The following is a 17,018-nucleotide window of genomic DNA, read 5'->3' as shown; positions in this document are numbered from 1 at the left end:
ATTATTAGAACAGTAATTTTTTTCTGTGACAAGAATACCTAGTTTTGAGACCACTTGCAGCACTTACTGGATCTCATCAAGTAACCTGCTGCTGTGTGTGCTTTAAGCCAAAGGCTTGGCCATGGGCAGTGCTGGTTATGTGAGGGGTTATATTAATGGGAGCTACTCTTTATTTAGCACTTACTTTGTGCCAAGCACTGAATGAAGTGTTTCACATAAATTAGTAAATTACCTCTTTTAATTCTTACAATATCTTTATGAAGTAGATATTATCCCCATTTTATATAAAACAGCTTTTGCAGTTTAGAATTTTCACTTCTGGGGATATATAATCATGTTATTTTGATGTGCTTTCCATTTTGTATTGAGACCCTATAATATTTTTGTAATGACAATTGTCATCTTAAATTCAACTCTTTACTCTCCCTCACCATCCTCCTAGATTGGTGCTTAACAAACCTCAAATGCAAAGAGTTAACCTTACATGAACTTAAATGTTGATTCATAGAGCAATTGAAACCGTCCCATTTGTTCAAGTGTCAGTAATTCATATTACTTTTCCCTCCATCAGCAATCAAAATACAAAGTTATTAATAAAGACCAGTGGTGCAATGTCCTAGAGTTTAGCAGAACAATTAATCTTGACCTCAGCAACTATGATGAAGATGGAGCATGTAAGTACTGCCGCTACCCTTCTGCCATTCATGTACCTTTCTATATCATCTTCATTGGGAAAAGCCTCGGCTACATTATTACTATTATTATTATTATTATTATTATTACTACTACTACTGTTTCTCTCTTTCACTCCAGGGCCAGTTTTGTTGGACGAGTTTGTGGAGTGGTATAAAGACAAACAGATGTCCTAGGACTTTGTGCATAGCAGCAAGAGAGTCACTGTTACCACAGTTATGTCACCCATTAGCCATAAATTGCTGTTTGTATCAAAGCGCATGCTGCTTTTCTTGCACTGTTTCCCTTTCGCAGGAACATGTTGGTGTTTGCTATTGAATTGGCCAGCTCTGCTTGCTGTGTGGCATTGTTCTCTTCGAAGGCTGCTTTGCAGTTTGTATTTACACTACGGATTGGTGAATTTGCCAATGTCCTCACTGTGATTATGTGTATATTGCTGTTTAAATTTTGTATATGTGTATAAAAGGAAAAATCTTCACCTAGAGATTATTTCTGAAAAATGTATTGTAAAAATAATTTTGTGGCATTTCTAGTCCCTTTTTTGAATGAATCAATTATACTTTATTTGGTCTCCTATGTAGCATATCAGAAAACACGACAAAACTGTTACCATGAACAAACATTGCCAGAATTAACCTTACTGTTTAAGAGGCCAACTTCTGGAAGGAGGTAAGAGTCATAACTTTTCAGAAGCATATGCCAAATATCATTTGGTATATTTAACAATATTAGTGTTCTAAAATGATGAAAGTTATAATTATTTGAACATATAGATACGTAACATGCCACAAATTATTTCCACCACACGAGGTATATAAGTTGTTTATTTTTTAGTGTTAAAACTATAGTAGCTTGAATGTAGGTACCAATGAACAAATTCAAATTGCACCTCTTTTCTTAAAAGAATGGGATTTAAACTCTTGTAAACATTCTTTAACTTTTTTGCTAGTTTTCTTTTTTCCTTTTCCATTCTTCTAGCCAGTGATTGATCTGCTAATGCTTTCTTTGCCACTCTTAAGTAAAATTTATTTTGCCTCCTCAATGAAAACCTCATGGTTTTGCCGGCTATTTATAACTGTATCACACTTCTAGTTGTGGCTTGAATTTTCAGTTAAGCTTTCATGGTATGTAATTTTCCAGCCTTTTGAGAAAACAAGCATACTATAAGTGAGAGCTGTTTTGTTTTCTGTTTTGTTTTCCTTGTTTGTTTGTTTGATGCTAGGCTTTTCCTGGCAGCATGTCCATTGCAGGCAGTGGACAAGAAACCACCAGCATTGAGCTAACCCAGTACATGCTAGGACCTGTCCTAGAGGGGCCATTTTTCATTACCTGAGTTATTTGTACAGAAGGGTGATGGCCATTATTTTTGTGGATGAGGAAACAAGAATAAACAGAATGGTATTTTTAGGTTTGTATTTTGTCTTTTTTTTTGCCATTCTTGAGGAAATATAGAGATGACATTTTCACCCCAACTATCTGGTGCTATTGAATGACTAATTCAGTCCCTAAAGTTCTGTGAAAACACAAAAGTCTAATGATTTGAGTGAGTGGTGCATTTGAAGAAGTAATTGCTGTCATGGTCAGCAAGATCTGTGATTTAAGCATGTGATGATTGGAAAAGGTTTGGGTTATTTGGAAGTCTGGCTAAAAATTCTTTTGGGTGACGTGATCCTTTAAATGGTATTAAGTGAATAAAGCACACAGACAATGCTACTCTTGACCACTATTTTACCATTTCTTTGCAAACAGTGTTCACATTTTCATATTTTTTCCCTAACTAAACCACCAAAGAAAGAAATTTTGTATGTATATACAGTGTGTGTGTATACAAAATCATGATATAGTAGAATGCAATGACTTTCTTTTTCTACCAAACGAAAGGTTTTATTTGCTGTGAAATAAGCCAGAAGTTTAAAAAACCCTGTAGTGATTAAGCATACGTTACCACTCCTTGTTTGCAGTTTCACTTTCAACCTTAAAAATTAATACCAGTTTGCATAAACCAATATCTTAAAAGAATAGAACATGTTGATGGCAAGCAACAGCTATTAAAACTGATGTGATGGATGCATTTGTTTTGCAGTGGTGGCTGGCCTAGGCAGATGTGGATCTGTGAAGAATTGATTCATTTTCAAAATCATTCCATAAAGTGAAAAAATTACACAGTTCTTTAAATTTGATCAACTGTAGCTTTATTTAAAGCAAATGTAAATCATAGATGGAGTTATTTTAAACATTATGTTAGAATATAGATTTTTTTAAAAATGCTAATAAGCACAGTTAATTCTAAAATGATAGGATTGTTACAAGAGGGAGATGTTACAGTTAATCCACAATCAACATGTTGATGGTAGGGAAAAAACTGTAAAAACTATTGCATTATGTATGATAAGAAAGTAAGTATTCCAAAGGGATAATCTTGCATATTAAGAAAACTCCAAATAATCTTTAAATTGCCTTGAAAAGTAAACCTCTGTGACCGCTGAGTGGCAGAGTGCTTACCCTTGGTTTTCTTGATTTATATAGTTATTTCTAAGGGGAGAAAAAGGGGTCAGAGTAATACAATACATTTTCTTAAAAACCTCTCTTAAGTTGCACAAAATTGAACAATCATCAAGCACTTATTTACTGGCTACTGTTGAATAAATTAGGGTGCCTTCATCTGGGTTTTCTTTAATACCTAAGTCTACAACCCTTTCTCTTTTTCTATTGTGTTTTGAACTCCATATTGCAATACTCTGTTGTCATGGAATACAACCTTTAGATGTTTGCTGCTGAAGTAGGTCAGAAATTTTATTACTTGATTTGCCCCAAACGTCCACTGTAATGTTACATGCACCTTTTTTGAAGCATGAACTCTGGATTACGTTTTTATAAATCTGACTAGACAAACCTAGATTCTGGTTTCACAATAGATTTATTTTGTCTCTCACTCTCCATTTTAACAGTGCTTTTGAAGTTTATACAGAAAGCTTTAAAAGTTAGTTTGTACCCTTAGTTTTTATTATTACAACTGCTAAAATACCTCTGTAAGCCTCATCCTTTATTCCTTCATATGTTGTATAATAAATGTATACATTTCATTGACTAAAATGTTGGGTGTCTGTAAATGAGACCAAAATGTGGGTTGCTTTTTTCATAAAATAATTTCTATTGGGTGTTACTGTTCAATGACAGCAGGTAACCTATAACTGTGAATGCTTCATGTCGTCAGTATTTGCATTACATTCATAAAAGTGTGCAAGTCCTGTGACTCCCAGCTTATGCCACCTAACTTGAGTAAAGCAAACTGGTTTTAGGTTTCAATGAAATTGATGTAAAATGATATCCCATAAATAAAAAGTATTTGTGTTTGGTTTCAGAACAGATGTGTAAATTTTTTCTTCTCTTCTGACTTTCTCTTCAAAAACCGTTTAAGGTAGTCTTTAAAGCATTTTTCATCTTTTTTTGTTTGTTTTTTCCAATTTTCTATTGAAAATTTCCAAAGCTACAATAATATAATGAACATCTGTGTACCTGTCACTTAGATTTTTCAGTTGTTAACATTTTACCGTATTTCCTGCCTTACTCTTGTGCTATACATGTGTGTGTACTTCTCACTTTCTGTAAATAGATTCTGAAAATAAATTACATTATGACACTTCACACCTGATATTTTGGAATAAGGGCATTCTCCTATGATGCATGATACAATGATACAATGATCACACTCAAGAAGTTTAATGGTGGTACAATACTATAATAAACTGTGCAGATTTAAATATCCCCATTTGTACCAGTCATGGTCTTGATAGCTGTTATCTTTTTAATCCAGGGATAAGCATTGTATTTAGTTGTTACACCTCTTTAGTCTCTTCTAATCTAGAAACAGTATTTTAAATGTTTTGATTAAAGATAGTGCAGTCACTCCTCAGCCAAATCGTGATTTTTTAAAAACCCACCGTGTTTTGTGTATTTTTACACATTGAGCTAAGAAGAATTATGCACATACTGTGGGCCACAAGCCAGGCAGGAATGACCACTTTTACTGCCCTCCAGGCTGCCACCCAATTGGTCTATAAGTGTGTATTAGCCCTGGCTACCCCTTTCTAAAATTGTCTTACACTATACTAGAATGTAAGCTTTCTGAGGGAGGACCTCTGGCCACGTAGTGGATGGCCAGAAAGTGGAAGGAAGCAGATAACAGAATTTCTTCTCTGGGCAAAGAATTGTCAGGACCTAAGAAACATGTAAAGGTTAGAAAATCCAAGAATAAATCGAGGACGATTTTGATTTTTATAAGCTTGAAAGCAAGAGAGAGGAAGTAGAAAATAAGATTCCTTAGAATCCAGGTGCACACTGTTAAAATTGTCAGTGTGGATGATTCTTTAAACCATAATTTGGGCCAAAAGCTGAGCATCACACCAAGAAAATACCTCTGCTTCTAGACATCAAGAGAGGTGGAGATAAAGGAAAAAGCTTGATGCCAAATTCATAGGAGTGACAGGCAACAAACCTTAGGACAGGGAATTCCTAAGGTGGTGGTTGTTGTTGTTGTTTTTCTAGCTATGGTAAAGTCCCAGAAGCAATTTTTTTGTAAAGGAATCAAAAGCTTTCATCTTTTGCTTACTCTTCATGTAAGGATTTGGAGGTAACATTCCAATAACTCATTTCTATTTGATGCAAATAAGTAGAACAAACAGAGCAAACAGTAGAAACTCATGAGACATGTTATCCAGTAATAGAAAATAGGAACATGAGATTTATTCCACTGGACAGTACTAGGGCTCTACATGTATATTCATGGGAACTGAAATAAAGTTCTCTGGTGTAATTGGAACAAGATAGACTGAGGAGAGAGTAAACCAAGAATGCTGGCTCAAGACAAAAAAGCCCAGCAGAGATGCATTGCAGACATACCCATGAAGGAAAAACTTACACAAGGTCACCCTAAAGGAAAGACATTGTTAAGCCCTTTGAAATAATGGGGTGGAGAGGAAAGTGAACTGAAAAAATGAAAAACACCCACAGGAAGAAACTGAAGACGATTGGGTCAACCCCAGGGCTACAGAAGTGAGGAAGAAAGTTGGCTGTTTCCAGATAGTGACTTTCTTAATTTGTTGAGCATACATGAAGGCAGGACATGCTTTTTCCATGGTCGCTGGTTGCATCAAATAGAAATGAGTTACTGGAATGTTACCTCCAAATCCTTACATGAAGAGTAAGCAAAAGATGAAAGCTTTTGATTCCTTTACAAAAGAATTGCTTCTGGGACTTTACCATAGCTAGAAAAAAATATATATATCATGCGAGGAAATAACACATCAAGCTTTCTGGCCCGGTAAGGCAGAAGGTAGTTCAAAATCGGCATGTTCACCACTTTTGGCACGTTCAGCAGAAAAATGTTTAGCTTTTTCTCTGCCAGAATTTGTTCCTAGCATTTATTTCCAGTTGCCTTAACAAAATAAAATCATCCCATGTATATAAGTACTTGCTTAGAAATCATGGTGAATTAGTATGTAGGCTGTGCTGAGAATAATAATTGGAAACTGAAAAACAAAGATTGACTATAGTAATTAAATGGAAACTTTAAAAACCATCATTTAAAATGTGAATCTCTTCTCCAGTACGTGTATTCGGTCCTTTGAAAGAAATTCCTTTGCAATCACTCTCTGAAGAATATAGATTGTAAAGAATCCTGGCTGTGAGAAAGGAAGCTGAAAAGGGTTTGTTTTTCCCTCTGACACTTTGCAGCAGAGACATCTCAGAATTGCCTAAGTGTGAATATCTAAAATTACAAACTAGTGTTCTCTAGAAATCTTAGGATACATGTGTGATGGTATAGAAAGCTACAGCTGTACTCATTACCAGTGAAATAACTCATGAAAAAGTTTTGGGCCAACTTTCAATAGCATGTTGAAAGTCACTGCATTTTCTTTGTCTCTACTTGCTTATTGTTCATTTTAGCTTCATTACCTATGGTGACTTCTACGTATCCCATTGTGAGAGTACGGCCTGGACAAGGTTTGTAATCCTATCACATTTCCAAAATTATTGAATAAAATAATAGATGCCTTCTAGCAACCCGTTCTGTGTGTCTGTGTTCTGTGTGTCTCAAAGTGCTCATAAATCCTTCAAGACCTTATTTTGCCTACATCAGGTTTTCAGATTCTCAATATAATCATTGTATCAACAAACATTAATTGTGTGTTAGGCAGAATTCCTATGTGAAATTGGTAATACAGGCATTAAAGTTTACAAGCGTGCATAGAGGAAAATGGAGTAAAAAATCAAGAGACTGAAGAATTAGGAAAGACCTATGAATGGGAGGCCTTATGCCCACTGAATGTCAGTGCCTCTAGACACTTAGAAATGGTAGACCAAAAACACACCAACTGGGTTAGAGCTGAGAGTTCCTTTTGGAGAGTATGGTATAATAGGGAGAGATCAGGAATCGGTGTAGGGCTGTCCTTAGATGCCACTTTGCATAGTCATGGATCTGGTTTTGTTAGTTGGTGCTCCGACACCTGGATGGGTCAGCAAGCTCTAATGGATTTTAGAGATGTAGTCAAGAAGACCAGTTGGTTGCTTATTGACATCATTTAGCTCCTTTGAGAAAAAGTGTCCAGCCAATGTGCTTTACACTGACCTTGAACACCTTTCAACACTTACGTGAAGTATGTAGAGGAACCTGAAGTAGAATTTAAGTAACTGGTCTAAAGTCAACATAGCTGGGAAGTTGGGAAGCTGAGGTTGAAGCTAAAGTCCGTCTCCACCCCAGCGCCTTGGGGAGCCCCAAGAAATAAAAGTCTGAGAAGAGCTAAGAAGATTGAGTTCTGTAGGTCTGTATGCTGTCTGGCTCATTCAAGGTCTCCTAGTGCCCTTTACAGGAAATCCCCTCTCTCCAACCCAAGGCCCTGGCATCCACTGAGTTCTAATTTTTTCTCGTTTGCTGGGATGTCATATAAATGGAATCCTATGTTATGTAGCCTTTTGATTTTGCTTCTTTTACTTGTAATGCTTTTCAGATTTAGCCATGCACCATTGATGCATTGCTTTTTATTGCTGAGCAGTGTTCCATTGAATGGATGTGCTATGAAATGTTGGTGGACATTTGGGTTATTTCCAATTCAGGGCAATTATTAATATTTTTGTGGACATATGCTATTATTTCTTCTGACCATTTTGGGATCGAATAGGATTGCTGGGTCAAAGGATAAATGTATGTTTAATTTTGTAAGAAATTACCAAGCCATGTTCCTAAGTCATAACCATTTGGCATTTCTATCAACAATGTATGAGAGTTCTAGTGGCTCCCTATATCCTCATCAGCATTTAGTATTTTCAGTTTTTAAAATTGTAGCCATTCTCATAGGTATGTACTGAATGCTTTCTGACTTGCAAAATATATCAAATACATAGTGGTGAGCAAATTAACCCAGGGTTGGTAAGCTCATCTATGGTTTGAGCAAATTCAGTTTTCTATAACAAACATATTCTGCAGATTAACCGAATAAACACAGTATCCTGTAACATGTTTTACAAGGTCTGTAGTAACATGTTTCCCAGCTAATGGTTACAGTCTGTTACTTCAGAGTATAGTAGTTGAGTATTTTGGAATGTTTCTTGCTCCTTTTCAGCTCTTGTGAAGAAGAGCTATAATTTGATAACTAGAGATTGTCCACATAGATTTCAATGTAAATAAGATTTTATATTCACCTATCTGGTCCACTTTGTTCACTGTGTCCTTCTAGCCTCCTCTTCCTCATTGGCTCACTCATACATATTTGGAATTCAAAGGCTGTCACTAAAATTCTTCCCTCTTTAATTTTTGAAAACTTCTAAGGATAGATCCATTTTGAGAGGCTTATACTTATATTTCACAGTTGACAAAGTGCTTTTTACATAGTCTCATTTTAGTCACACAACCACCCGATGAGATAGATTTTATTATTTTCATTTAACAAATGAAAACAAAAACCAAAGGGGTCTCAGAGTTCCAGTGACTTATTCAAATTCATGCTTAGTAACTGAAAGAAGTATGCCTGGAACCTGCATCTTCTAGTTCTGAATCCTATGTGCTTTATTCCATACCACCCCAACCCCATGCCCTGTGCTTTTGCAGCTTTCCTCTGTGATTAGTGCTAAAAGCCATAGGCCAAGTCAAATGTTGAAGGCCAATTAAGGATGGCCAGGTCTAGCCCTGACATCCTGGAAGCTGCCTTTGGCTCCACTAGGCCCTACTTTGAAAGAGCTTTGGAGGATCTCATTGCCGCTCTGAGGAGACGAAGGGCAACATCACTCAAAGGAGCAGGGGAAATGCACAAGGCAGCCCCCAGTATAGTCTGGCCGAAGCCATCTGGGAGCCAGCACAGAAATCTTGACAGCCAAGTACTCAGCAGGCAGGAAAGCAGAAAGTGAGCCCTGGAGGAACTGACTGTGTGTCAGGCAGAGGGTTAGCGACTAGGGATAAGACCTGGTCCCCGCTCTTAAGCTTAGACCCATGGAGGAGCTCTGAATGGTTGTACCCTGTTAAGTCAAGCTTAGAGGATTCAAAAGGTGCTGTGAGGCTGGGTGGGTTTTACTAGTATTCTGGAGAGTAATAGAACCAATAGTGCTTGTGTGTGTTTGTACCATATGTAGGTAGAGGGTGGGGTTAAGGAATTAGCTTATGCAGTCATGGAGGCCGAGAAGTCCCAAAATCTGCAACCACCCATAAGTTCCAGTTTGAATCTGAAAACCTGAGAACCAGAACTGGATGTAGTTCCAGTTCAAGAGCCAGCAGACTCAAAACCCAAGAAGAGCCAATGTTTCAGACCAAGTTTGCAGGAAAAGATTCATGTTCCAGCTCAAGCAGTCAGGCAGGAAGGGTTCCCTCCTTCTCTACTCTTCTTTTCAAGTCTTAAATTGAGTGGATGAGACCCATCCGTATTATTGAGTGCCATCTACTCAAGTCTGCAGATTCAAATGTTAATGTCATTCAGAAACATCCTCACAGACCCAGAAAAATGGGCAAATGTCTGGGCACTCCATGGCCCAGTCAAGTGGAAACACAAAATTAACTATCACAAGTCCACCCTTTGTCAACTTGGAACCCATACACATCTCCTTAAACCATAAACTCCAAATAAAGACAATAACAATGTTGTGATTTCACCTCACGATAATTAACTACCTTGCATACAACTGAAAACACACTAACTCCTTCCCCAGAAGATGAGGTATTTGAGTGATATTTACTCTTCTCCATAATATCCCATTACTTAAATAATATGATATAAAATTAATACTTAAATGTTATTATATCAATACATCTATTACAAGGTAAGAGAATAAGAGAAGGTAGAAAACAAACATATAGAGTGTGTTAGGGACTGAATGTTTATGACTCTCCAAAATTCATATGTTGAAATCCTAATCCCCAATGTGATAATATAAGGCCGTTTGGAAGGCACTATGTCATGAGGGTGGGGTCTGCAGGAATGTGATTAGTGCCCTTACAGAAAGAGACCCCAGAGAGCTCCTCAACCTCTTTCTGCTATGTGAGGATATAAGGACAAGTCAGCAGTCTACAATCTGGAAGAGGGCCCTCACCAGAATCCAGTCAAACTGGTACGATCTCAAACTTTCAGCCTCCAGATCTGTGAGAAATACATTTCTGTTGTTTATGAGGCACCCAGTCTATGGTACCCTGTTACAGCAGCCTGAACTAAGACTAAAACTGACACAAAGATCCATGACAAGATAGGGAGGAAATACTCATGAGAATTAGTCTTCATTCCTCTTACTAGTCAGGTGGTCATAGGTAGTACTTGTGACTGACTACTTTTTTCCACTACTCATGCTTTATTCCCTTTGCCTTAAGCAAGCACCTTAGCTGGTCAAGGTTCTTTACCTGTCAGGGTGACCCAGTCTGTTTCTGAAGGGTCTTAGCCACTACTTGGCCAAGTCATCTTGCCTGGATTGAGTTGTACTTTTCCATCGATCTTAATCACAGGACTTGGTAATACTAAGATGCTTTAGGGGATCTCCCATGTTTCAGACATACTCTTCCTTGCCTCCATTCTGGAACAGAAGTATAATTTCTCCTTGGTAGGCAGGATCAGTCACCCTAGCTGACATTGTAACTCCCTTCTTTGCCTGTCGATTCAGAGACATGGGGAATCCAAAGTGGCTCAGTGGCAGTCTTAACTGTCAGTTCAATGGAATCATTGTTCTGTCTCCTGATGGAAGCATTCCTCCCTTTGGCACAAAGATCTCTAGTACAGCAGAGCAAAGGGCACAGGAACAGGAAGCAAAAATTTTGCTAGCGGATCACTAGTGTGGTAGTGATTTGTGCCACTCCCATTTCCACCCCTTGATTCCTAGGCCAGTGAATCCATGTTATGGAAGAAATAACACCATGTATATAGGATGCTGATTCAGAAGATATAACCCTTCTGAAGAAGCTTGCCCCAGTCCTGCAAGGTACTGTGCCCACTTTGTGTCTTCAAAAGGCCACTCCATGATTCTATCAAGACAGCTGCTTCAGGGAGTGAATTCCATGAGCATGAGTTCATTGCTGCACATCTTTGCCTGTGAAATGAGTTCCTTGATCAGAAGCAGTGCTGTGTGGAATACCATAACAGTAGATGAGGCAATCTGTAAGTCCATGGATGGTAGTTTTGGTAGAAGTATGCAGGGAAGGCCAATCCATATCTAGAGTGTCTATTCCAGTAAGAACGAAATGGTGTTCTTTTCTTGATGGGAAGTCGTCCAATGTAATCAACCCATGGGCAGGTAGCTGGCTGATCACCCTGGGAATGGTGCCATATCAGGGACTCTCAATGTTGGTCTTTGCTGCTGGCAGAGTGGACACTCAGCAGTGACCATAGCCAGGTCAGCTTTGGTGAGTGAAAGTCCATGTTGCAGAGCCCACGCACAGCCTCCATCCATGCCACCATGGCTACTTCATTCATGAGCCCATTGGCAATGACAGGGGTGACTGAGGAAAGAGGCTGACTAGTCTTAGAACAGTCATCTATCCACTTATTCATGTCCTCCTCTACCGAGATCACCTTTTGGTAATAGCACACAACTTCCATGTTTTTTTCCCATTCAGAGACATCTAACCACATCCCTCTTCCCTATATATCCAGGGGAAATATGTTGGTTGCCAGTTTTCCAATCATGTTCCTTCCAAGTCCCTGACCAGCAAAGCCATTGGCCACAGTCTATGAATCAGTATATCACTGGCTATTGCTCCTTCCAAGCAAAGTGAATTATCAGGTACACTGGTTGGTGTCCTGCCCACTGTGAGGACTTCTGTCCACCACTGTCCTTCAGGGATGTCCCAGAGAGAGGCCATAGTGCTGCAGCTGTCCACTTTCATGTGGTGTCTGCATATTGTGTGGGATCACCTGTACACCAGTCCTGAATCTTCCTCTGTCAACTTATCATAGGGTACCCCCCCATGAGGCCTTAGGTAGAGGCTGGAAGAGAGAAGGCAGTGTAGCAGGAGTGTGAAGCATGGGCACTTGTCACTTCACGTAACTTACTCGTGCTATCAGGGCCTGCTCAAAGCCAGTCTCCCATATACACCACTTCCATTTGAAGATGGAGTACCTCTGTGTACACTTAGCTTTATGGATTGGTGGGACAGAACACCAAGTTCATGATGGACAGTCCAGGTTTCATGGTAATGTGTTGGCTAGTGGTTAACCATTCTAGGTTTCCTGAGGCCCGCTAGCAGGCCAATAGTGTTTCTTACAAAGGAAGTAGGTGTTGTTGTACCTCTTTCGGTTGCAGGAGATACTAGATGCAAAAACTTATCTTCCACTTTAGGAAGACATCTCAACAAGCCTCACACCACGAGACCCTGAAACATTTCACCAAGACAGAAGTCTCCTAAAATTTTGTTGAATTGTTTTCTGATCTTTGGGACACAGATGTCTTGCCAGTAAGTCTAGAGTAATTGCTACTTCTTGCTCACTAGGTCCAATCAACATAATGTCTTCGATGTAATGGACCAGTGTGATATGCTATGGAAGGGAAAAGTGATGAAGAGCCCTGCAAACTAAATTATGACATAGAGCTGGAGAGTTTACATACCTGGAAGTAGGACAGTGAAGGTGCATTGCTAACTTTGCCCGCTGAAAACAAACAACTTCTGGTGGAGATTATTGGCAGGGATGGAGAAAGGAATTTATCAGATCAATAGCTGCATATCAGATACCATGTCCATCTTTCAGACAGCCAACCAAACAAACTGTTAGAGACTTACATTAGTCAGGGTTCTCTAGAGGGACAGAACTAATAGGATAGATGTATATAAAAAGGGAAGTTTATTAAGCAGTATTGACTCATACTATCACAAAGTTAAGTCCCACAATAGGCTGTCTGCAAGCTGGGGAGCAAGGAAGTGAGCCCAAGTTCCAAAACCTCAAAAATAGGGAAGCCGATAGTGCAGTCTTCAGTCTGTGACCGAAGGCCCAAGAGCCCCTGGCAAATCTCTGGTGTTAAGTCCAAGAGTCCAAAAGCTGAGGAACTTGGAGTCTGATGTTTGAGGGCAGGAAGCATCCAGCACAGGAGAAACAAGAAGGCTGGAAGTCTCAGCAAATCTGCTCTTTCCAACTTCTGCCTGCTTTATTCTGGCAGCTGATTAGATGGTGCCTACCCAGATTTAGGATGAGTTTGCCTCTCCCAGTCCACTGACTCAAATGTTAATCTCCTTTGGCAACACCCTCACAGACACACCCAGGAACAATACTTTGCATCCTTTGGTCCAATCAATTTGACACTCAACATTAACCATCACAAGATCTAACTCCCAGAACTGCAACATTAAATGCAGAATCTCTGCCTAGTGGGGCTGTCAATCAGACACCAGAGGATGTGTTTTATGTCACCCCACAAAATGGGCTCACAGGCTCCAGCCCCAAACTTAAATTGACAAATCTAAAAGGCTTTGGACTTTGGATTCCTCTGACCTTGAGGATTTCTTCCTCTGTACAAGCTGCTGACACAACTCCACTTTGGGCATGCCTTCTGAGAAAAAAGGGAGTCCCAGCAAAACTATGTCTACTGGCTCGAATCATCATGTATCCTTGAACACTTGTATATACTTTGCATTGTTTATTAGGTGAAGGGATGGTAAATAAAATGGAAGTTTCCATAGTTAACTCCCCATTCCCATCAACCTTCAAAATCATTTGTATTAATTTGCTCAAGCAATGAAATCACATCTGGTACAGCAGCTGCAATTGCAATCACCACCTGGTTAAACTTATGATAATCCATTGTTATTCTCCACTATCTGTTGATTACTTGACCTCCATAATCCCCTACTGTGACTGGTGAGCCACAGTATATATAGATATTTTGGGTCTTCTGGAATTAGTGTCAGTTCAGAGTCAGTGTCCAGTAGTCCCACAGATGTTTGATTATTTCCTTTTTTCAATGCAGTTATCCTGGTAAAAGACCATAGCTCCTTTGGGGAAGACTAGGAGATTAATAGTGTAATTTTTTTTTTTTTTTTTTGAGATGGAGTCTCTATCACCCAGGCTGGAGTGCAGGGCATGATCTCAGCTCACTGCAACCTCCACCTCTGGGATTCCAGCAATTCTCCTGCCTCAGCCTCCTGAGTAGCTGGGACTACAGGCATGCACCACCATGCCTGGCTAATTTTTTGTATTTTTTAGTAGAGATGGGGTTTCACCATATTAGCCAGGCTGGTCTTGGACTCCGGACCTCATGATCCACCCACCTCGGCCTCCCAAAGTGCTGGGATTACATATACATGCGTGAGCCACTGCGCCCGGCCCTAATAGTGTAAATTTTTGACAGTGTACTGGAGTCCTTCCTCAAAGGGATTTAGTGTCGCCTTTATTCAAGGTGTTCTGGGTCTGTCACTAGGGTTAATAGTGAATTGTTTCACTCCCTTTTCTACTCTTTGACTCCTGGACCCATGAATCCTAGTTAGCTGAAATCTGGGAGTTGATTGAGTAGCTGTCATTCTCTGTTTTTATGATTCAGGTTAGATTTTTGTTTACCTAATCTGGAAGTTTTCTGCTTATACAGATGAGGTAAGAATTTAGTAGGTTCCTATCTATTTCACTTCTAGGCACACTGTGATCAACCAGTCAATAGCAGAAGTTAGTGAGAGTCAGACTATTCTGATTGCTTCTCTGACTCTGTTGTTCATTATGGTTTCCAGGCCCACCCACCTTTAGTCGTTGCCCCACCACTTGGCCCCTGCCTCCCTGGGATCCAATTATTCCCACTGCATTTGGGTTTCCCAATTCAGTGGCTGTAGTTCCCATGCTGAGGTCCCATCTACAGAGAACAGCAATCACAAACTTTTTCAAGAATGTTGGGCTCCCCACACAAATTCATTTCTCACGTTATTGATGAAAGGTATGATTTCTGAATCCTCCCAGGGTGAATGACTATGTCTTAAGTAACAAATCCATTCTAACATACCAACCTCCCTAAATCTTTGATTCCCTTCCTCTGCATTAAACCAGGGCAGGTAGGACACTTCCAGTTTGCTCACTGTGGGCCATCTTTTGGTCCATGTTTCAGATACCCAACCAAACCAATTTTTAGAGCTCCTTCTAACTCCCAGAACTGCAGCATTAAATGCAGAATCTCTGCTTAGTGAAGCTATCTCAGTAAATTTAACCTGATCCTTCTGTTCCTTCCACCTCCTTCTGTTCCTTCCACCATTAACCCACACCTTTTTTTTTCTTTTTTCTTTTTTCTTTCTTTCTTTTTTTTTCTTTTGAGTCAGAGTCTCCCTCTGTTGCTGAAGCTGGAGTGCAGTGGAGCAAACTCGGCTCACCGCAACTTCCGCCTCCCAGGTTCAAGCGATTCTCCTGCCTCAACCTCCCAAGCAGCTGGAACTACAGGCATGCACCACCAGGCCCAGCCAGTTTTTGTATTTTTAGTAGAGATGGAGTTTCACCATGTTGACCAGGCTGGTCTGAAACTCCTGACCTCAGGTGATCCACCTGCCTCAGCCTCCCAGAGTGCTGGGATTACAGGTGTGAGCCAAGGTGCCTGGCCCCCACACCCTTAATATCCATTCCCACACATTCCCCAGATGTCTAGCTGTATAAATTGGAAAACTGGAGTCGGTTTTTTGGAGTGTAGCTCACATCCTCATGGGTCACATTTTTAAGTCTCCTTTATGGGCCCACTGGGACTTGACTCTAGTTATAGGTCTAGAAGCAAAGAGGATTGGTAGGGATGGGTCTTGAGGAAACTCAGCATTGTCTTGCATGGCAACTGCCTCAGGAGAGACCATTGTAGTTTCTTCAGTCATTGCAAGGTTAATCTCCTCAGTCAGAGTTGAAAAGGCAGTGCCACTGGGGGTGGGGAGACTGCCTCTACTGGGGATGAGGAGAACTCTTACACTCCAGAGAAGACTCATCGGAATTTTGATGAGTCTTCAAACTCACTGATGAAACTCAATGTTCCCAGCTTCATTCATCAAGGTTATCCCACATGTCACTATTCCAATTTGTAGGATCTCATTGTTTCCCAATCCCAATCTACTTTAACGGTAGACACTCTTCAAGGCTGGGAGTTCAACTTGTATTATAATTCAGCCAGTTGCAGGATGAGATTCTGCATGTGATTTGATATTTCAATCATCTCAGCCTTGCGGCTACAGAAAATAAGGATCTCTTTCAGGAAACACACAGAGCCTTCAGATCATTTATATGGCACTTGAGCTGGAATATAAATCCCTGAGCTTTTTTTTTTTTTTTTTAACCACGTTTTCCAGTGTCATTAAGAGCAACCAGACAACCTTAGCATATTCATTAATTTTTGAAAAATGTTGGAAAGTATCATATACACAATTACCCAGCTTCTTGCTTATCATAAGCAGTGGATTAGGAATATCCAATGCAGGTATCTTGCATATCTCTATTGCCAGATTACAACATGGACAATCAGAGCTTTCTTTACTACTAGAAATATATTTATTAGCATATTTAAATCTAATCACAATAGAGAGCCGATTCTAGAAACTACAGAACCAATTGAGAAAACACTCTTTAAAAATTCTGTTCCTCTAGACCCACTCCTGGTGCCAAAATCTGTACTACTCAGGATTCTCTAGAGAAACAGAACCAATAGGAGACTATATATATATATAATATATATATATATACTTTATATATAGTTACAATGTTAGACCACATATATGTACACATATATATGTGTGTATATACATATAGTCTAATATTCCAGTCTCCCATATATAAATACATATATTTTATATATAGATTTATTTTATATATATTTTTTATATATGTATATATAAAGAGATTTATTTTAAGGTATTGGCTTCCATGATC

At 39.4% G+C, this 17,018-nt stretch overlaps 1 protein-coding gene across 11 annotated transcripts in view; it reads left to right on the top strand.

Moving 5' to 3' along the window:
• Positions 1 to 4,057, top strand: part of DCUN1D4 (defective in cullin neddylation 1 domain containing 4) — an 82,970-nt gene extending 78,913 nt beyond the window's left edge. For 5 of the 11 annotated variants that reach the window (XM_033214706.1, XM_033214704.1, XM_033214705.1 and 2 more), the window contains 2 exons: positions 572 to 674; positions 814 to 4,057. In XM_033214706.1, coding sequence (XP_033070597.1) covers positions 572 to 674; positions 814 to 869 — 159 coding nt within the window. In that variant the 3' untranslated portion in view covers positions 870 to 4,057. Of the gene's footprint in view, positions 1 to 571; positions 675 to 813 lie in introns of those variants that run through there. The other 6 variants (XR_004438025.1, XR_004438027.1, XR_004438026.1 and 3 more) reach the window with 3 other exon arrangements.
• The last annotated feature ends 12,961 nt before the right edge of the window (positions 4,058 to 17,018 follow it).

Source organism: Trachypithecus francoisi, unplaced genomic scaffold (genome assembly GCF_009764315.1).
Source record: "Trachypithecus francoisi isolate TF-2019V2 unplaced genomic scaffold, Tfra_2.0 Lachesis_group1, whole genome shotgun sequence".
In the NCBI taxonomy this organism is placed as follows: domain Eukaryota; kingdom Metazoa; phylum Chordata; class Mammalia; order Primates; family Cercopithecidae; genus Trachypithecus; species Trachypithecus francoisi.
Note: the sequence above shows the minus strand (reverse complement) of the source record. Positions and strands in the feature narration are given on the sequence as shown.